The following is a 22,680-nucleotide window of genomic DNA, read 5'->3' as shown; positions in this document are numbered from 1 at the left end:
CAGAAACTAACGTAGGGTTACATAAAGCGCTAGTGTTTGCAAGTGCAACCCATATTTGTTATATAGACATTCGATCGCTGGCTGCATTCTATTTCGAGCCAGTTTGCATCTTCACCGTCGTGACAGCCAGCAATGTAAGTTCAGTAGATAAGAAATTTAATCAAACATTAAATTATTAAAATTTTATGGCAATATGTTGAAATTTGAATGATTTGCATTCGAATACATTTTACGAAATGTTTGCTTTGGTTTCTTTTCTGCACGTGATGCACTTTGCATCTATACTTTATAGACTTTAGTTCATGAAAGTATATGTGTGTCTACTTATATGAAAGATAACTGCACTTGCGTTATGTAATAAAAGAAAGTAATAATTATAAATTTATTTTTTTCTATACAAATACTCGTACATGTATTGCATGAAACTATCAAGAAAACATTTTTTACTTTGTCCATGTATGATATTATGAGGGTATTATACTTTGTTCAGTACAATACTGAATTCTATTGGAGGAGTACACAATTGTTAAACCTATATTGGAAGATGTGTTAGACGAGTGCAGCTGTGTATGAGGCCAATATAATCGTTATTGTTCTCAACAACAATATATATTACCCTCTTTATTTCACATCACAATTTATGACAGTTTGACAAAACTTTGTTACTTTAAGTACAATAAGGATTTGATATGGATTTTTGGAAGATGCGTTGACCGAGTCTGATATTGGTTTTGCAGCTGTATTTGAGTCTAACAGAATCATTATTGTTTTCAACAATATAATTTGAATAACCGATTTCACATCACAATTTTTGTTACTTTAACTACAATAAGGATTAAGTATGGACTTTTTGGACTCTGAAAATGAAAACGAGGCTAGTTGGAGTACAATGTATGATATGCATTTGATATAGATGTTTTGGACTCTGAAAATGAAAACATAGATAGCTGGGATGTGATAGCATATGATATATTAATTCTTTGGTCTCTGGAAAATGAAAGCGAAACTAAATTCATTAGATTGGATCCAATAAGCATTCATAATAGAACATCACGTGGTGCAGACGCTAAAAGTCCATTTGTTATATTTGATAACATGTAAGATAAAGATAAATATAACACAATGTAACACCTATTTTTCCTTTCGTTAGAATTATAAACCTGACTGTTTTTTTGTTAACAGGAAAAGAGGAAGAAACGTCAAGATCCTACACTTGAGCCAGGTATTTAAGTCGTATTTATATTCTAGAATATAAAATAGATATAAAAAATCGATGCAAAATCATTACCATGTCCCCAATAAATGAATAATACTGTCTAAAACAAAGCCATACCTTCACCACACCGGCTCTTTGGTGTTTTGAATCAAACATAACTATTCGTCATTTTTAGGAAATAGTTCCAAAAATACTTTGTACCGGCTGAATAGCGAACATTGCAGCCATGATCACGGATGTACAGACAAAGATCTGCACTGGTCGCATGAATAAATTTGATTTAGTTGCCGCCAACAGGTTAAGGTTGATGACGTAGCTTGTTGTACTATGTTTATGCTTCATATAAAATGAACAGTTCTTCACTGATTGTTTGTTTTGTTTGGCTTTACGGCACGCCATAGCATTTAAGATCATATGGCGCCCAAACAGGAAAGATGATTTTGGCTAACATGTGGTGTTACAAACACCAGGTGTAAAACTATCTCACCTGCTATAGTTAAGAGATGCATACAGTAGACTCCGATATGGTCGCCTCTTATGGTCATGTGGGATAAAGTATGGCTGCAAGTATGATGCCCAAACCTTAAAAGGCAGCCCCTCAGCCAGATTGGGTCACTCTTCACTGAATAAACCTCTACCAATCTATAAAAGAAATCAACATTTCGTTGCATTTTTTAGTTTTTATTTGAACAAAAATATCATATACAATGTATATGATTTCATATGTATATTTAAATGTTACTTATGTTTATGATACGCAAACAATTTTACATCATATTGTGTCATATGTATGGCCCATTATGCCTCAGAAATGCTTTTATTCTTATTTCTTAAAAGCTTTTATTTTTGCTGTACTTATAGTACACAAAAACTTACTCATTGGCAAATTACCTCGACCATCTTTTTCAATTGTTACTTTCTTGGCAATAAGTACAGTTAAAGTGAATTAGTATTTTGTATGGAAGTCAAAATACTGCTTTGTTTACATGTTGCTACTTTCATGACAAATTATTTCACGTTTATCGCTACTTTGTTCAGGTAACAAGCATTTAACATTCTCTAAAACCATTCTTCAAACATGGTCCAATTCATGTATGCCATTTCTTAAGAAGTAAAAAATGTATATGTGCCTTTAAAGATATTATATTGTTCATAGAATATCATTTTGTAAGGGTAGAATACTTTTTTACAGCTTCACCGGGGGACAAGATCAAATTGTTTGATTTAGATATGAAACAAACCATTGCCTATTATGTTAATATGGACAACAAAATATATGCAAGACAACTTCTTCTGCCGATTGAAAACGAGGCTAAAGAACTCATAACGTCAGCAGGCGGGACAATTAGTGGTAACTATCATTTCTTTTATAGCAGAACTGCTTTTATTATGGTTAGGTTTTACGTCGAGCGAAGATAGTAGATAGAGGTCATAGGGTGACTGTCCAGCTTTACTGGTGGAGGAAGACGACAACGGAAGCCTCTGATGTTCCGTAAGCTAGCTGGATAACTTCCTCACATGAAATAATCAAACGTCTTTGGCGCGAGACAAACCCACAGCGGTGAGGGGCAAGTGGTTGGAACTCAAGGACTTTAAGAATTTGGCCACGGAAGCCCGTGGGTACATATACTTATCATATATTACGACTCTTTTTCATGTCAAAGAATTATTACTGCTTATTAATCGCAACTTGCATCTGCTGATATGGTAATGTTTGGAAAAACAATCATTACAATTAAAATTGTTGGTTTATCTGGAATTCAACACAACCGTTACAAAATGTAGTAACCAATACACTTTTCCCAATTAAACGTTACCATTATTACATATTGTACTGTACCCGTTTCTTTCTGTTTGCCCAGGTATTGCATACGATGCAGTAGATGCTGGTAATCTATATTGGTGTGAAAGTGATACTGGAAACATCTTTATGATCAACGTGAACGATAAAATAGTTACAAAAGTCAACACAGACGGTGTTACCCTGGTTAAACCGAGGAACATTCTAGTACTGCAAGCCCAAAGGTACACTACTGTTATATATGCATCTTTAAATTACCTAGTCATTTTGATTTCAGTTAACGATGACAATTTTCATATCTTTCTACTAAAAGATAAAGAAAGGGACGTGAATAAATAGATAATTAAAATATGTCATTCATTGTTTATTGACCCATTGATACCATTATTCGAAATAGTTTTTTTCCCGGTTTCCTTTGTTGTTTTTTTTTTCCTTACGGCGACTTCAAAAATATTTTGGTCGTATCTCGATGGGCGGTTCACCTACTGCATTTTCTGGAAAAACTAACCAGTTACTACCGTTTGTTCCATAACAGACCGGCTACTAATCCTACATACATGTATTATTTTTGAATCAGGTGTGAACGACAAAAGACCTTACACCCAATGTCAGGGGCAGATTTGCGCCTCGCCCGGGATTCAAATGAGCATCATTTAGTTGATAAATCCAATTCTCTTCATATTGAGATAAGAAAAGCATATCTATGTATATTGAGATAAGAAAAGCATATCTATGTTTATTGAGATAAGAAAAGCATATCTATGTATATTGAGATAAGAAAAGCATATCTATGTATATGTTAGTGTTCATCCATTCTGTTCTAAGGAAATTAGAAACTTCGAGGGGAGCCATGTTGAATACTAACGTACTTTGTGTCTTGATTAATATTCACTTTATAACGTAAAAACTATTTTAACGAACGCGGTTCTTTGAAGCGCTACAACAAATAGAAGGCGACCTTGAATGAACCGACATTTATTCTTTTATGAAAATTAACACATATAAATTTTAAGAAATACAGTATTTTCATTGGATGACAAATAAAGCTGGACACTTTAATGCATGTTCCTAGAATTTACTTATTTCGATATTTATATATTTTGTCATTGTTTCTGCAATATTTAAACCACCAGAAAGTTGGCATGGGTAGCAGGTGAGGATGGAGCAATGTCTATTCAAACAATGAATATGGATGGCACTCAGCTGTTTGATGTAGTCAGCGGTTTTATTGACATAGGCGCACTTACAATTGACCAAGAAAATCAAGTGTAAGTTTATTTATATTACACTGGTCCTTATTTTTGGTCAATAATTTACTTTCAGTGTTGACATCAGAATGCTAGTTAAGACATTGCTAAGAGGAATTATATATATGACATTGTACACTGTCTTTCATTTTCAGATATAACTGATCCTATACAGCGATTTGCATATAAAGATTGATATGTTGCTCTCAAAGGGTGTCTCATTTAAAGAATTAACAATCAATGAAGTTATTTTTGTCCAAACTTACACTATGTAGTTGCAGTTTGATTTTGTTACACTTTCAGACACTCTATTACTTGAATTAAGTGATTCCCACAAATCACAAACATACATTTGTAAAGTGCTATACCATTTGTTGACTTGAATAAATTATTCTTTGGCTTGTCTTGGACAGGTGTGAACGTAAGCTGTCCTTATACTTTGTTTTACATCGAGGTAATGTAACTGTTATTTTACAAAATGCCCGTGATTCTATATTGATCCAATTGAGCCTTAGGTGTAAGCAATTATGGATACCATGTGATGTCAGTATGCTCATTACAGAGTGAAAACTATGCTAAATGCTCTTGAAATAATTGCTACAATAATTATGTGAACATTAAAAGTTGACAAATATAACGAATAGTTATATAGAATATATCAAATAGTTAGAAGAAGACATATTAAGTTTACTGTCCTTACAATTTATAGTTAAGGCTAGAGCTATGGTAGAACATAATGTTTGGCAGTTTATTTTTGATTTTTAAAAAAGAACGCAAGACTTGTCAGCACCATGGATTTTGAAAAAGGCTGAAAACAAAAATGCAACGTCAAACGAACACATGGAATATAAAGTTACGAAAATGTAGAAAAGCACTGACAGATTCTGAAATAAATAATATAATTGAATTAGTAAAACCACATGCTTAGAATACTATAAATAGCATCCAATGATAAAGAAATAAAGTCAATGACATGTCTGAGGTTTTCTTTGGTAATAACACTGTTTTGATGGAACGCTTTGATAAAGTTCTGTCGCGAATCTTTAACGAAATTGAATTTTGATTAAAGGGTCATGTCTATGAAGTGCATTGGTCTATAATGAAAGTTCCGTAATACAATATATAATTATGTTAATCGTATTTAGGATCAAACATAACAATAAACCATAGACGAATTATACATGGACGTTGTTGGCAAGTATGAGATGAACATCCGATGTTACATATAATTATACGTATAGCAGATAATAAATAAGCCGCGTCACGACAAAACCAACATAGTGGGTTTGCGACCAGCATGGATCCAGACCAGCCTGCGCATCCGCGCAGTCTGATCAGGATCCATGCTGTTCGCTATCAGTTTCCTCTACTTGTAATAGGGTTTGTAAGCGAACAGCATGTATCCTGATCAGACTGCGCGGATGCGCAGGCTGGTCTGGATCCATGCTGGTCGCAAACCCACTATGTTGGTTTTGTCATGACACGGCTCAAATGGTTCTGGAACAAAAGTTTTATTATTTGTTTTACATATGGTCATACTTAATCACTTAATAATGTACCAACATTTAAAGTCATATTTTACAAGAGTATCCAAATGATTTATTTGTATTGTGTTAACCAATATTTAAAGATCCTGTATGTTGTGTTAAAGTTGTAAAATTAATTGTAAACTTTGACGTAAACTTTATAGAAAATAAAATGTTTTATTACCTCCCTTTATTTACATGAAATGTTAAATTCGGTAATATCTTTATAAATAATGCTTTTTGGAACCTACAATATTGATAAAACTTAATTTGAGCATCATATTTATGATTTAAAACCATAAAATATTGTGGTACATGATCTTTAAAACATTTCTGGCAAATGTGCCCATTGCAGAACAATCCACTTTCAGCCTATTATTAAGTCAATTATTTATATCTTTACCTACGTTGACCTTCTACTTTTGCAGTTTCTACTTTTTGGCACCAAGCAGAGGGTCAGTGTATAGCGTCCCTTTCAACGGGTCAGAAACTCTTGAAAGATACTTTGTTAGTCTAGAAGACAGTGCAAATCTAATTCTTCATTATAATGTAAGTGCTTAATATTAATATGTTATAATACTTCTTATATGCTTGTATATTTATTAATTTGTTTGTTAAATGAAAATTGTATAAATGATATTTAATATTTAAAAGGTGCATTTGTCAAATGAATAAAATTATGTTTGTTTTATGGGGTAATTTTTGTTATATTACCGAATTGTGCTTAGCCCAATGTAAAAAGTGTTGCTGCTAGGCGATGTTGTTTTTTTTTATACAGGTTTTTTTCTCAGAGTGACAGGGGTCTCTTGTTCGATACTTAGACGAGGCGAAATTTCTTCGTGATAAATAATATCGCACAGAGAGTCTATATTAGCGAATTTCACGAATTGATGAAAATCGCTAAAATTTCCTCAAGCGTAAATATCAAGCAACCTGTCATTGCACGATTCGCGCGGTAATTTCTGAAATGTTTAATTCGCTACTTTTCGACACTAGGAAATATCCACTTATACAGTAATACACTTCCCGACAATTCAAATACGACGTATATACCTTTTTTGTGTTTAGAAATATATATCATGGGTGTACACTGACCCAGGGTATCAAATGCTATTGGATCGTACAACTACGAGGAAAGACAACTTATTGGAACATGGCTTTTTTGATACAGAAAACCACGAAATCATAGACATAAAAGTGCTTGACGAGAAATTGCAAAACGCCTGAACGAAAACAAGGTAAGTGGTTAGAGGCTGTTAACCAAAAAACAGCAAATAAACAACAATTATAATAATAACAGTCAGTGTATCAGGTCCAAGAATTTAAAATGTTGCATGATTTCTATTGATAATGTTCTGAGTGGCGCTGGTCTATTGCTTATTTTTATGCCCCACAATGTGGAGAGAAGCATATAGCGTTGCACTTGTCCGTCCGTCCGTCAATCCGTCAGTCAGTCAGTCAGTCCGTCCGTCCGTACGTCCCGAAATCTTGTGAACGCAACTCCTCTTAAACCGGATAGCAGATTTTGCTTAAACTTACAGGGATGATCAACCTTAATGTGTAGATGGTAGTAAATGAAGGAATTTCGCCTGCGACCAAATTTTAACAGAATTATGGCCCTTTGTTGATTTTTTTACTAGGATACTATGTAGAAATTTTGTGAACGCAACTCCTCTTAAACCGGATGGCAGATTTTGCTTAAACTTACAGGGATAAACAACCTTAATGTGTAGATGGTAGTAAAGGAAGGAATTTTTGCTGCGACCAAATTTAACAGAATTATGGCCCTTTGTTGATTTTTTGACTATATACTATGTGGAAATTTTGTGAACGCAACTCCTCTTAAACCGGATGGCAGATTTTGCTTAAAACTTACAGGATGAACAACCTTAAAGTGTAGATGGTAGTAAAGGAAGGAATTTTTGCTGCGACCAAATTAAACAGAGAATTATGGCCCTTTGTTGATTTTTCACTATATACTATGTAGAAATTTTGTGAATGCAACTCCTCTTAAACCGGATGGCAGATTTTGCTTAAACTTCCAGGGATGAACAACATTAATGTGTAGATGGCAGTAAAGGAAGGAATTTTTGCTGCAACCAAATTTAACAGAATTATGGCCCTTTGTTGATTTTCTCATTATATACTATGTTAGAAATTTTGTGAACGCAACTCCTCTTAAACCGGATGGCAGATTTTGCTTAAACTTCCAGGGATTAACAACCTTAATGTGTAGATGGTAGTAAAGGAAGGAATTTTTGCTGCAAACCAAATTTAACAGAATTATGGCCCTTTGTTGATTTTTTAGATTTCAACTTGTGGCACATGTAGTCCAAAAAAATATTTGACTTAGAGTCTTAAGATTGACAGAAACAGTTTGGGTGTGTGGGGGCATCCGTGGTCCTATGGACACATTTCTAGTTTTATCAGCGTTAATGACCTGTTGTAGTGATTACGATCTATTTTAAGTACATTTGTCGTTGCAAATGAAATTGACAAAGCTAGATAGTGATCGTAAGTCAAAATAAAGGGTTAAAAGTTGGTGGGCGTTATGAAGTTGTATGGCGGTTGTAACAAGTCGCCCATACGTTATCAATTGTAGTTGTTGTATTTAGTACTATTAAAAACTACTTGAAAATGGTTTAGGAAAATACCAACTTAAAACACTTAAAAACCTTAATAACTTAAACACACTTAATAAAAAAACCCCAAAAAACGCATTTATGTCTTCCAAAAATGCATACTTGACGCTTTTTGAAAGTCGAGTTACATATAAGATTTGTGAATATAGTTTTAACAAGTGTAATATTATGATGTAATGCTATTTTTTATTGTTTTATACTGAAAATTAAAGAGTTTAAGTTTAATTCTGTAAAAAGAAGCATGTGAGAGGTCGTTTTGCAGCTGTGGAAGATTTGTTTATTATTTTTAAATGGCGGGAAAGTAAGAATTTCTGATGGGTCGAATTGCATCTGCGAACAATATCAATGCATCGGCTATTTCCGCCTGTCTCCAGATAAGCTGTAATTAGTAATAATCGGCGATGAGTTCTTAAGTTGAAGGAGCAGCAAATAATTCGGTATATGGTTAACTCGGTAATATTGTTTGGTGATATTGTAGCTATGGTGTTTGTTGTTGAACATTATGCAGAAAATAATTATTAATTTTTACGGTTTAATAAAAGGATTAAAAATGGAATGAACCCAGTGTTTGTAGTGTTTAATATATTTCCGATTTTTCCTTTTACAGATCGATATTTTTTTCCGTTTAAATCAAGTCGTATTTTGAAGCGGACATGCGCATAACAGTTTTTGTAGACTGGTTCGTAGGTAGTCTATGCTCAATGAGAGTCCATCCGCCGTTTCAGGGACACCAAATCTAATGATTTTAGGCTTTAAAAGAGAGGTCTGATGATGTCTTCTATTACTGATCTTTATGGATTCAGTTTATTATTTACTATTTCAACAGGTCCCTGTTTGCGTCAAAATGGCGGGTGTTCACAAGTATGTATTACTAAATACGAAAACGACGCAATGACAAAAGTTTGTGAATGCCAACTTGGGTATAAACTAGACACTGACCAGAAAAGTTGCAAAACAGGTTTGTACATACCTATTTACACAATTTTATATTATAAAGAAAATGCTAGTATGCTTACAGTGGTCCTGCGATGTTTTAAGAATGATATTTCACATGGGGTTATTTCGAAATGAATATCACCCGCTTATTATTTTTTCCCAGGGGCGAGTATCCTTTATAGACTTAGGGAAAACGTAATGATCTAGTTCTCTCCCCTGGCTGCAATTACTGATGAAATTTCAAAATAAACTGCCCGTGTCTGGAGCGATGACCAGGAGGATGTGTTAAACGAACGAAATAAAGCATAATGAATTTAGTCAACTTTTAAAGACGAAGGAAAAACCCTCAATTAAGATTACCATCGGGACGGGACCAAAGTGGTCTTAATTGCGGGGTGGTCATAATTGTGAATATTCTTATCATTGCTTACACACTTTTTGACCATGATCTATTTTACTCATTTTATATGAACAAACAATATGTATCTTAACCTACAAATACAATATTAAAGTATGTTATAATTTAACGTCTGATGGGAGGTGTACGGACATAATCCCCTTCGGACAAAATCCCCTTCATGTATTTTTGTATATCCGGACATAATCCCCTTCATGGGTGGACATAATCCCCTTCATGTGTAAAATTTTGAAGTGGACAAAATCCCCTTCATAAAATTGCTACCTAGGACAAAATCCCCCTCAGAGGAATTTTCGTTTTTTTAAGTGGGTATGAGAGCCACATACTGCATTATGCTGTGTAGTAAATATCTTAATGTATAAATGAGTAGAAAATATTTCAGCAGAAAAGCACATTCAATTAGCAACATTTAAATCACATTAAAATTGCTTTGTTAAAGCATTCATAACAATCAATCAAGTAGTGCAGTGATATTGGTTTGATTAAATTATCACTCTTTCATCAATAGAAATTGTAACAATGGATAGTATCTATCAATTAGAATTATCAACTTATACAATCAATGAAACAATTATTGGCTAATAAAAATGTTTTTCATACTAATCAATTTAAAACTATTAAAGAAATTGCCTAATCAAATATGTGTTATGCAGTTGATAATTTACCATAATTTTAATGAAAACTTCTAAACTAAATAAAGGTAACTATTGATACATAATTATAAATAAAAAAAACAAAAGTTCATTATTCATCAATTTTTAGGGAGTATAATAATACATTATTCATCAATTTTTATGGAGCATAATAATACATTAGAAACCTATGAAACAAGGGGATTTTGTCCGGGTAGTGAAGGGGATTTTGTCCAGCCTTACAAAAAAATGAAGGGGATTATGTCCACCCATGAAGGGGATTTTGTCCGGGTAGGTGAAGGGGATTTTGTCCGAAGGGGATTATGTCTGACATTCCTGATGGGAAGAAAGAAATTTATTATCAAATTCTATTTGGTCTGATTTCAATATTAATTATTATATAATGTACATAATTCACCCATCAAATAAGAAATTAATTCTTCGCATAATCAATAAGCTTAAAGCAAAATTCAACCACTCTAAAATTTACTTTCTCAACTTATTTCACACAATATCCCAATCATATAAGGTGTTTTGATACCTTGTGAAATTAAGTGTTATCCCTTAAAGCATTCAAGCAGATAGTAAGAACATTACAACAAATTTAAGATCTAGGTAGGTGTTGAATTTAAATCAGTGGTCTCAAATAAAGAACAAAACAAAAATTTGGACTGAATCGGGTGGTCTTAAAAGTGGATAAGCGAGGTGGTCTTATATCTGGATCATGCAACCATTGACGGGGCGATCTTAATTCCGGGATGGTGTTAAGAAGGAATCCTATTGTATTGAAATATTAAATTATGAAGTCAGCCCACAAAGCAGATTAATTGAGCCCAAGCTGAAGGTAGGTAGTCTATGGCTAATGAGGGTCCATAAGTCCTTTCTGGCACTGAGATTACGTACCCCATAATTGAGCCAAACGATTTGCTATCCGTTGTTATTTCAGAGGTGGTCAGAGATAACTTTTTACTGGTAGCCGATTGGACGGTGGACCTTATATTTCAAATCGATTTGCTGACAAACGAAATCAACGCTATACCTTTAGGCGACTCCGGATATTTGATGGGTGTACTGTATGACGCCGAGAACAATAAGCTGATTTGGTCCGAATTCTTTGACGGCCAAGTGTATTCAATGAATGAAGACGGAACTGACAGAAAAGTTGTGTCAGATATAGGTACATATGCATATATGTTAATAAAAAGATTGTAATTGCTATATCATTAGTTCGTTGCAATTGTGCAAAATATAAGAACATATCGTATTATGGATTAAAGGTAAACGATTATATGAATATATATGTTTGAAAAGGAAAATCAAATTGATATGGAAAAATGGGTATTGTTTTGAATATGGTAAACTATGGTCTGAAGTACTAAGTGTTTTAGTCACTTTAAAGGTTTTCTTATAAATCTAATTAATACATTGATGTTTGTATTTCAACATTGTTTCTCTCCATAGAGACAATATGTCCATTTTCTGATGGCTTTTTGGTATCTAAGGAAATGTAAAAAGGTGGATTGGAAACAAATAAACAGATGAAAGCCCCGTCAAAATGTTCTTTTTAAATTGAAGAATTGAGATGATTATCATTAAATTCCAGGATTTTCTTACGCCTATCGTTTTGCTAAGGATACTGTTACTGGTAACCTGTACTACACGGCCTTCAGTTCAGCACATATTGGTGTAATAACACCATCTGGGGAGAATATTTGGTTGATTGACGATTTCTTCTGGGAGGATCTCCAAGCCATAGCTGTCCACCCACAAAAGGGGTAAATTAAATGCATTTTTTATGTTTCTTAAAATATAGTTAATATAATTAAAATTTATTTATGAAACATGGAACACGTTATGTCAGCCATGAACATATGATATTAAACAGATTTTCAAGTATAGACGGCAACACATTGAACATTTTTTTAAACACAAATACATGTACAAGCATAAAATAATGGACGGCACGATAGAAATATAGGGTAGAAATGGTAGGTACGATTTTTCATTATGGACAACACATGAGTAGATTATCAGAGATGTTCGCATGGACGGCACTAAATGGAACCTTCAGTACGTGATCGACTGCATACAGGGAATATAACATTTTGTCATATAATGCACAAAAAAGAAAAAAATAAGAAAATCAAATCATAAAACATCATCAGTAAAAACGACAAACATAATCTGAAAATATCGGAATGTATTATATAATGTATTTAGATAGTAGCTCGGAGAATTATATAGCTACGCTATCTTATCTTGAAATTATATTTAGCATATTTAAATATAAGAAAACGTATTTATGATTTTCTGTATACTTTCTTTTACAGATGGTTGTATTTTTCGGCCATCGATTCTGATTCGTACATTGCAAGGGCTAATATGGACGGTAGTAATGTAGAGAAAATAATAATAGGCGAACACGTGCAATATCCTGCTGGACTTGCTATTGACTACCAGAGTAAGTCAGTTTTAATACACTAGCCGTAGTTTATCTCTTTATGCTTCCATAGGGTGAGCATGTAGTCGTCGCTTTGTCCGTCCGTCCGGTTGTCCGTCGTCCGCTTTTCTTGTCCGGGACATAACTCTATAGCAACATAAGGTATCAACATGAAACTTTAAAGGTAGATAGATCTCATTGGGTAGATGTGCAGTGCCAAAGACCCATTACTCTTCCTTGCCTAATTTTGGAGTTATTGCCCTTTGTTAATTTTTGTACTTTGAACGTTGTCCGGGACATAACTTAAAAACTATCATGTGAGATATCAATATAAAACTTTGTAGGTAGAAAGATCTCATAAAGTAGAAGTGCATTTTAAAAAAAAAAACATAGCTCTGCATTGCCTTATTTTGGAGTTATTGTCCTTTGTCCATTTTAACACTTTGAACATTGTCCAGGACATAGTTCTGAAAGTAAAATAGATATGAACAAGACACTCATTGGGTAGATGTGCAGTGCGCAAGAACTGTAACTCTGCCTTGCCTTATTTTGAGGTTATTGCATTTTGTTCAAATTTGCATTTTGACACTATAAGAAATATGAACAAGAATCTTTGTAGGTAAATAGGTATCATTGGGTAGATGAGCAGTTCAAAGAACAACTCTGTCTTGCCTAAGTTTGGAATTATTGCATTTTGAACTTTGTCCGGGACAGAACTCTGAAACAACAAGAGGTCCAAAACCTATTCGGGGAGCATCACACGGTTCAACCGGTTCTTTTGTTTTCAAATATTCATAAAGATTTTATATTGTTATTCTGTTACTTAATTGCATTAAAATGAAGACGATATTGAACAAATTTGCCAGTGGTATATACTCGCAAGATGCTAACGCCAGAAGTGATAATTAGTCTGACATAGAAATAAATAATTATTTAATCATGATAAAGATTTCAAAAGTTGAAATTATGCAATAATCAGTACAGACGCTTATCAAAAAATATTTACAAAAAAAACAACAGGGAAGTCAAAGTTCGACCGGTTTCTTTGTTTCACAAAGCATTTTAAATTAAATGATACTGATGTATTTTTAAACACCTAATATATTTACACCTTGCTCATGTGTCACGATAAAACGCAGCATCTACCTTTTTCAAACACAATGATGTATAATGATTCATTCAAAACCTTAAGTGGTCGTACAATGTTGACAACTTTGGTACTGAGGAAAACAGTCTTGTGTTGGGAAAAGCTACACGCATATCTGAGACACCCACTATTGTAGTGGAAGCAAAGAACAAAAACCAAAAAAAACATAAAAAGCAATTGATATATAGCATAATGGGATATTAATCATACTGCTTGCATATTTTTGAAATAATTCCAAATTTTGTCACAAATTTCCAGATGACTACCTGTACTGGTGTGACTCCAGTCTTGATACAGTTCAGCGATGTAATCTAGATGGCGAAGAATGTGAAACAATTGTTAACAATAGTAAGATTGGAGATGAAATTAACGACATTGTACTGGATGATAAATACTTGTATTATGCAGCAAACAAAAAATCGTACGAATTCACCTTTTTCACTCTTTCTCTTAACGACATAAAAGGCGCATTATGCCCCAGGAAAGGTTGAATTTTTTATTTATCAAATACTTTCTATTTAAGGTTTCAAAAAAGTTACTCATCGACGAATTACCTGAACCATCTTTTGCTTCTGATACTTTTAGTAATAAGTACAGTAACAATAGTTTGGTATTTTGTATAGTCAAAATACTACTTTCTTTACATTTTGCTGCTTGAATTACTATTATTTTCACATTCAGCAATACTTTCGTCAGGTGATGAGCATCGAAACATGCTCTAAAACCATTATTTCAACGTTACAAAACTCGTGTATGTCATTTTCAATGAAAGAAAAGAAATCGTGTCTGAGACATAATGTGCCTTTTAAAATATGTAGTGATAGTAATATGCCTTTTAAAAAATGTAATGATAGTAGCTTTATTAAAAAAAATGATAAAAGATAGAAGAAATTACTACTGATTTTACTGCTACTATAGCTTTGTTGCCGTGCTTAAAAGGAGTTTCATTAACCCTTACTACGTTAAATAAATTAAATGGACTTGTCCATCTTTCAATCTTGACAAAGTCATGCTTATAGTTTAATGAAAATTTAAAAAAATATCATATGGCGGCGTGATTGAGTGGTTAACGCGTCGGACTAGTAATCTAAGGATTGGCAAGCCGTTGTTTTCTTGAGCAAGACACTTTACATTTAATACTTCTTGGTTCCAGGAACGCTTTCGAGAGTGTTATAGCTAATGACACAATCAATCGAACTAAATTAAGTTGTATAAACTAAAATTTCAAAATATTACTGACTGGGTAGCGAACAATGCAGTAAACTAGTGGCATTGGTTGAATGTTTTGGACGCCTTCATCCACTGACATCATCTATAATTTTGTCTATGAGATTGCTTATTCGTATAAAGACACTACCAATCATGCCTAAAACTCGAAACATATTCTATTTTTATTGTTTAGAATAAATAAAAAATATATATGATTACGATTCTGGAGTTTGTTGGCATAATTCAGGTTTATTGTGTGAGTGTTTTTTTTCAATATTTTAGGCACGTGGTACAGGTTAGTCTAACAGCACCTTATACCAAAACGGAAGTTGGTTACAATATAGGTCTTGGAAAAGTAGATACCCTCAGTTTGTATAAAAGTAACAACCAGAATAAACAAAAAGGTAGATTCAATAACATATTTATAGCTTTGTTTTTTGGTTTATGCAAAGTTGAAAAATGTGACCGGCATTTGAACGCGTAAAGGACCCTAAATGTCTGTGTCGTCAATATATGTCGCAACGACTCTAATTGTCGCACTTGCCGCTAAATGCCGCACTCTTGCCCCTAAATGTCGCAACCGCCGCTAAATGTCTCAAAATATTTTGCCACTAAATGACACTATGATGACGTTAAATGTTGCACCCTTTTCTCTTGCTGTTAAATGTCACAACACTACCGTTAAATGTCGCAATATATAAAGGCATGTAAAACAACTGGTATTATGTCAATATTAACGTTATGTAAGTGACCTGGAGACAAGTTATCTATCTGATAGGGAAGGATTTGCTGTGATGTAGAAAAAAAATAGTTTGAATTTGAAGTCATTAGTCGGTATTATTAAATGGACACCACAATTTATGCCAAAGAGCCCCTAGGGGATGAATACATGTGTATACGTTTTTCACACCGAACTATTTATTCCAGGTCAATTAAAATTCAATCTCAGACCAGAATATTTAAATATTCTGTCGACCTTTCACCTACAAGTATGCCCGCAGATTTATCGGAAATAAATAATTTAAGATAATATGTATGATTTTTTTGCCACAATTAGATTACAGTTTTATAAATTTCATTCTTATAATCATCACTTAAGGTCGTGTATGCAAAATATCAACCCTGTGTGTCTTTTCTTGAGAATGTTACAGGCGTCTGGAGTGAAAACGCTGCCGTTATAGGCAGAAATGCATATGATGACTGAAAATGCCCTTGAACTTGTTAACATTCTGACAGAAAATCAAGCTCACCCTTTCATTAATTTTATTCGTATTGTGCCTTTATCGACAAATGAGCCGATAGTCCATTGAATGTTATTTGCCATAAGAAATATACATACAAACAACATTTAGATACATAAAGGGTATACTTCATCAATAAGAAACCGCTGCATAGTATTGAAATATTTGATATTTCAGTAGGAGGCGGGTGTGCAGGAAATGGAGGTCTTGGTGACTGTAGTACTGTCTGTCTACCTACCTCAACTGGCCGAGCATGTGCCTGTAATGATGGTATTGATTTGAAACCCGACGGCAAAACCTGCTCAGATAGTAAGTACTTTGTCCAAAGACGTAGAACCGTTCTTTGTCTCTGAAGAAGCAGTTTAATTTTATTCATATTTTTAGATTTTTTTCTAGATACATATATAAATCTTCAAAAAAATCTTGAATAAGATTATGATATCTTACTATTGTTGCATGTCATATTTTGACAGCTGGTATAGTTTTGAATGTTTCTTTTTAATAACGAGTGTATGAACAATGATGGCATAACTGATAAAACTAAATGAGCTCATAATTCCATTGATAGAAATCACTATCCATGCTTGATTCTACAGTGTACTTAGTATTTATTATTCAAGGACTTTTCCTTTGGCCACTTCATTTTCAAGACACTTCAAAAGTCGCCCTTTTCATATACATGTACTAACATGAATATGAACACATTTGATTAAGTAATTCGTCAATTACATCAATTTCAATGTTCATTCGATAGACTTGAATTCTCAAGAAAGTGTATTTCAGTTCACCAAACTTCATGAAAGACTGAAACCTATTCATGTGTGAGACGTACTTGATGTTTAACAGGAAGGGAAGATCAACCCTATGTACATAGCACTGGCCTCTTGACATAAAGGCCCATGTGGTTGCAATAAGTTTCATGGTTACGTTGCGAACTCGAATTTGCTTTACAGAATTTGAGAAAACTTTCTTTTCAAAAGTAGCTAATGGTAATATGAGCACGTTTAATCTTGGCTTTTGTCTCGTTTTAGTTTACCAGTGCACCGATATGATTAAGCAAGTAGTAAATACCACAGCTGGCGTTATTGAGATAAAACTTCCGGCAACATGTTCGAGGCTGAACGAGACTACATGCGAATATACCTGTCCTAAATACTATATGCCTACTATAAAAGACAGTTCGACATTGACGTGTACAGAAAATGGATGGGACCGGGAAAATAGCACTCTTTGTGAAGGTTTGATAAAAATCATGAATAATAGAAATCTTTAACAAAAGTTCGTTTTTTACGGTGATGTATCTGAGTCATATCTTGTTTGTGACGTCATTTGTAAGGCATCAAAAGGAATATACGAAGAGAAAACTAATGATTGTATTTCATTATCAACTGTAATGGAATATTGAAAAAAAATGCCTACATCAAATAATTGTCAGATTTTATATTTTTACTATAACTCCAGTTTAAACATATTTAATTGCAGTACATACATGACAATAGTATATAAATGATAAGTATGTAACAAAAAGCAAATCTCTAACTCAAGATGGCACGAATCTTTAAAATTTTCTTTAAAGTGCTTATGACCAACTTTGTTTTTATGATAACCCAAAACCGTCAAACATTTCAAAATCGTATGACACCTCTTTTGACTGTGTTTTTTTTCCTTCATAGAAATCCGATGTTCTCCAACTATAGAGAATGGTGAACTAGACACTGATTGTGAGGCCGAAGTCGGTAACACTTGCGATTTTAAATGTAACAATGGTTTCCAGAAGACCGAAGAAAAGACATTCTGCACCAGAAGTGGATCCTGGCATAAGAATACTACTGAATTTTGCGAAAGTAAGATGCACCTCTTTAAGGTTGGGGAGTAGTACTGATAAATAAATGAAAGGGAAATGTTTATTCGTATTTAAATATTTACAAGTTTGGATACCAATTACTTAATTTACATTGTCATGAGAAAAAATGAATGTTCAAGACATTTTCATTCATCAACTAATTGGAAAAAGAAGATAAATCTTTAGATTAAAGAGGTGGAATTGGAATATAAGTCATGTTTTTGCTTCAAAAGATTACCAGTTTGCATGTTAATTATCTCCCTAGAAACACTTTACTTTTAAAAAATTGAAACAAGTATATTATCATATTTTTCAAGATTTGTTCACCATTTAATTATTAATTATGAATCAATAACTTGTGTACAAAGTTTTGAAAAATGATTCACTCACTCCGTTATTTTCTCATATGTGCAGAATGGTCTGTAATGAAACGCGCCTGAACGCTTTTAACTGGAATTTGGCTAAATAATCTCACAAAAAGATTGACTTTCAATTCAATTTTGAGTAATTTTGTCTTCGTTATCTTAAATTGACCCAGTTAAGAATAAGAATTTTAAATTTTATGTTATTTAGCCTTTTGAACTGCAATGGAGCGCCTAATATTTTGAAGAACAGCATTTCATTTCAATTGGTAAATGTTTGTACAAGACATCGAAATATTGTTTATTTTGATGTCTTTTTATATTTTTGCTTTATTAGAAAAGACTGTTCAAGAAGCACAGAAAGAAGAAGACACGTGGAAGAAGACTGACGTTCTTCTCGTGGTTATAATTTGTGCAGTTCTCGTGTTTGTTTTGTGTGTTGTTGTAGCTGTTCTTATTCACAAGTAATATAAAAATCTTTGTTTTATTATGCTACCCGAAGGGTGCGCATATAGTCGCCGCTTTTTCCGTCCGTACGTCTGTCCGCACTCACAGGACAGTAACTATGTGGCTAGAGGGACAATAGGTTCTTTGATGTCATTCATTCCGTAATGCTTTTATGTGGCTATTTTCTTTTGTGTGGCTGAAAAGAACAATAGAGAGAACAATAGAGTAGCCACGTAATTACTGTCCTATGAGAACATCCGTCTGTCCGTCCGCTATTCTTGTCCGAGGACATAACTTTGAAACCACAAAAGGTATCAACATGAAACTTTGTAGGTAGATAGATCTCATTGAGTAGATGTGCAGTGCTCAAGAACCGTAACTCTGCCTTGCTTAATTTTCGAATTATTGCCCTTTGTTTATTTTTACACTTTGAACTTTGTCGGGACATAACTTTAAACTTAAAAGAGGTATTAACATGAAACTTTGTAGGTAGATAGATCTCATGGAGTGGTATGCAGTGCACAAGAACCGTAATTCTGCCTTGCCTAATTTATGAATTATTTTCCTTTGTTTATTTTACACTTTGAACTTTGTCCGGGACATATCTCTAAAACTATAAGAGGTATCAACATCATACTTTGTAGGTAGAAAGATCTCATTGAGTAGGTGTGCAGTGCACAAGAACCGTAACTCAGCCGTGCCTAATTTTTGAATTATTGCCCTTTGTTTATTTTTACACTTTGAACTTTGTCTGGGACATAACTCTAAAACTATAAGAGATATCAACATAAAACTATGTTTGGAGTAATTGCCCTTTGTTTATTTTGACACATTGAACTTTCTCCGGGACATTTTTCTAAAACTATAAAAGATATCAACATAAAACTTTGTAGATAGATATATCTCATTGTGTAGAAGTGCAGTGCATAAGAACCGTAACTCTGCCTGGCCTAATTTTGGAGTTATTGCCCTTTGTTCATGTTTACACTTGAACATTGTCCGAGACATTACTCTAAAACTATAAGAGATATCAACATGAAACTGTGTAAGTAGATAGGTCTTATTTGGAAGAAGTGCAGTGCTAAAGAACCATAACTCTGCCTGGCCTTATTTTGAAGTTATTGCCCTTTGTTTGTTTTTACTTTTTGACTTTGTCCGGGACATTACTCAAAAACTATAAGAGATATCAACATGAAACTTTGTTGGTAGATAGATCTCATTGAATAGAACTACAATGCTTAAGAACCTAAACACATTCTTGTTTAATTTTGGAGTTATTGCCGTATGTTCATTTTTACACTTTGAATTTTACCTGGGACATAACTCTGAAACTATAAGAGATATCATCACGAAACTGTATATGTAGATAGGTCTCATTGAATAGAAGTGCAGTGCAAAAAACCATAACTCTGCCTTGCCTAATGTTGGAGTTATTGCCCTTTGTTCATTTTTTATACTTTCCTGTGTCCAAAACCTTCTCGGGGAGCATCAACCGGTTCAACCGGTTCTTGTTTACACTAGTTAGCTCCCTTGACATAAGTGGCAGCCATTTTGAGTGACATTATTCAATACATTGAAGAAATACGCTGAATAAACAAATGCTTTACATGAATGGTGCACATTTTTTACGTAAATTATGAAAATATTAAAACATTAGCTGCATTTCATAAATTTCATTAAAACAGAAATAGGTTTCATTTGGACTCACGTTCTTACTTTGGTGTCCATACGACCAAAACTAATTTGATTTTATGTCTATAAAACCTCATTGTGACGAAATCGAAAGTACAATTTCTGTTTAAAAAGAGAAAAGATAATAAGGCGTAAAGATTATCTTAAAACAGTATAGAGACAGAGAAAGTCATTATATTAAGGTCTAGTTTATTTATCTGACAATACGATAGAGAATGCTTTTAAAGATTTATTCTATATGTTTATCTTAGATTAATTCAAGGAAGAAGGAGATCTGCAGAAAGCGGTGGATCTGTAGCGTACCAAAAAGAGCCCAAATATCTTCGTGATGATTTAGATGATGACCGCAGACGAGATTCTGAAATAAGTTCTGGCTACATTCAACCTAAGTATATATGGCTTAATAAAGTATTTGTTTACCCACGGGCCATAATTAAGAGTATAATTATGTAGGTTACCCGTTAACCATTCGTAGGACACCTTTTCCTACTTAGCCTAATGAGGGTATATAGAATATAATTAAATGTCATTATCCCAATGGAAGAATAAGGCAATAAATCTACATATAACACCATATCTACCAGTAATACGTTATAACTAGTGTAAAGTTGTGTTTTACACTATTTGTTACATGATTATAGCTATATCATAGGTATTGACACTCGTCATACTGTAGCGTATAAAGTAACTTAAACTGTTTCAGTCCACTTGATCTTTTTTACCATGATGTGTGTCTATATATTAATTGTAGGTTTGGGTATACCAGTAATGTACTTTATACTTTAGCAATTACTTGAACGTGACATTGCGAATTTAATACAAAGTAAATAATTGTAATACACCGAAGGACAAGTTCTTTATCATTTGTGTGTTTTAAGTGTATATTCTCATTTCGTATGCAAACAGTAATAACGAAGAATGCTGGATATATTACCGTGGTATTCTTGCTAGGTGTACATAATTTATCATTTTCCTATTTTCAGATTAAACAATATCACAGAAGAGACGGTCTCTACAAGTATGGTCAACCCGTTGTATAATAACGAACCGTTGCCGGCAGTCTCGCAACACGTAATCCCTAAAGACAAAACTGTCTCGTACACTGATTGGCTGAAACAGCAATAACCATAAAATCTAAAAATAATACGTCGACGCTTATTGGCTGATAATAATTAACATACATATGACCGAATCGCTAAAGCTGATTGGCTAAGTACTTATCTGCGGATATGACGATGTATGTTTGTTTTGACTGGAATTGAAACTTTTTTTACTATTAACAGTGTAAAGGAGAGAATGGCGTGTGATTCTTCTCTTAAAAGGAAATAATAAACAGAACAGAACAAATTTTTTCATAACTACAGATATTTAAATGAAACTTTATAGGATAATAAAGACCAGTGTACATTCTGAAATATGTTAAGCGTCTAACTTCTAAAGTGCCATGCATGTTCCGTAAATGTATAAATTATACAGGCTTGTTATTAGCTGTAGGCAAGATTCAAATTGCTATTGTATTTTAAATACAAGGGTGTAAGTTATATACCTGGATTTACACTTTGAATTTAAAAATACAACTAAAACACTATATCATAACAGAGAGTATCTTTGCTGTCTTGCTCGAATTAAACTTTTTGGGTTTTATCAAAAAAACCAAAAAAACCCTTAGTTTGTATGGGGGGAATTTAAAGCAGAAAAAACGGGTTGACAAAAGAAAAAAAAGGGCTTTTAAAATTTTTTATGGGGGAAAATTCAATGATCTGCTTTTTTAGCTCGGGCTGGGAAAAAACCAAATCTAGCAGAGCATTCCCAAAAAAAATAAAAAGAAATTTTTTGGGGTTTATCCCTCAGCGGGGTTTAAAGGGAAAATTTGGGGCGGGG

At 33.4% G+C, this 22,680-nt stretch overlaps 1 protein-coding gene across 1 annotated transcript; it reads left to right on the top strand.

Annotated features, from left to right (window-relative positions):
* The first annotated feature begins 841 nt into the window (after positions 1-841).
* On the top strand, positions 842-22,062 carry LOC132760147 (low-density lipoprotein receptor-related protein 6-like). The gene is made up of 17 exons (XM_060752055.1): positions 842-874; positions 1,183-1,222; positions 2,409-2,567; positions 3,079-3,241; positions 4,151-4,285; positions 4,678-4,685; positions 11,365-11,595; positions 12,022-12,193; positions 12,749-12,879; positions 14,264-14,426; positions 15,497-15,618; positions 16,633-16,764; positions 17,487-17,693; positions 18,129-18,299; positions 18,998-19,124; positions 21,051-21,188; positions 21,783-22,062. Exons 1-17 carry the CDS (start codon positions 842-844, stop codon positions 21,922-21,924), a joined length of 2,274 nt encoding a protein of 757 aa, XP_060608038.1. The 3' UTR covers positions 21,925-22,062.
* The last annotated feature ends 618 nt before the right edge of the window (positions 22,063-22,680 follow it).

Source organism: Ruditapes philippinarum, unplaced genomic scaffold (genome assembly GCF_026571515.1).
Source record: "Ruditapes philippinarum isolate M1 unplaced genomic scaffold, ASM2657151v2 ctg4118_1_1_1_1, whole genome shotgun sequence".
Taxonomy (NCBI): domain Eukaryota; kingdom Metazoa; phylum Mollusca; class Bivalvia; order Venerida; family Veneridae; genus Ruditapes; species Ruditapes philippinarum.
This window is presented reverse-complemented; position numbering and strand designations above follow the sequence as displayed.

Coding starts and splice junctions, on each gene's coding strand:
- LOC132760147 (XM_060752055.1), top strand. CDS start 842: ATGGACTTTTTGGACTCTGAAAATGAAAACGAG. Junction 1,223..2,408: donor AGATCCTACACTTGAGCCAG/GTATTTAAGTCG, acceptor ACTTTTTTACAG/CTTCACCGGGGGACAAGATC. Junction 3,242..4,150: donor CTAGTACTGCAAGCCCAAAG/GTACACTACTGT, acceptor TTAAACCACCAG/AAAGTTGGCATGGGTAGCAG.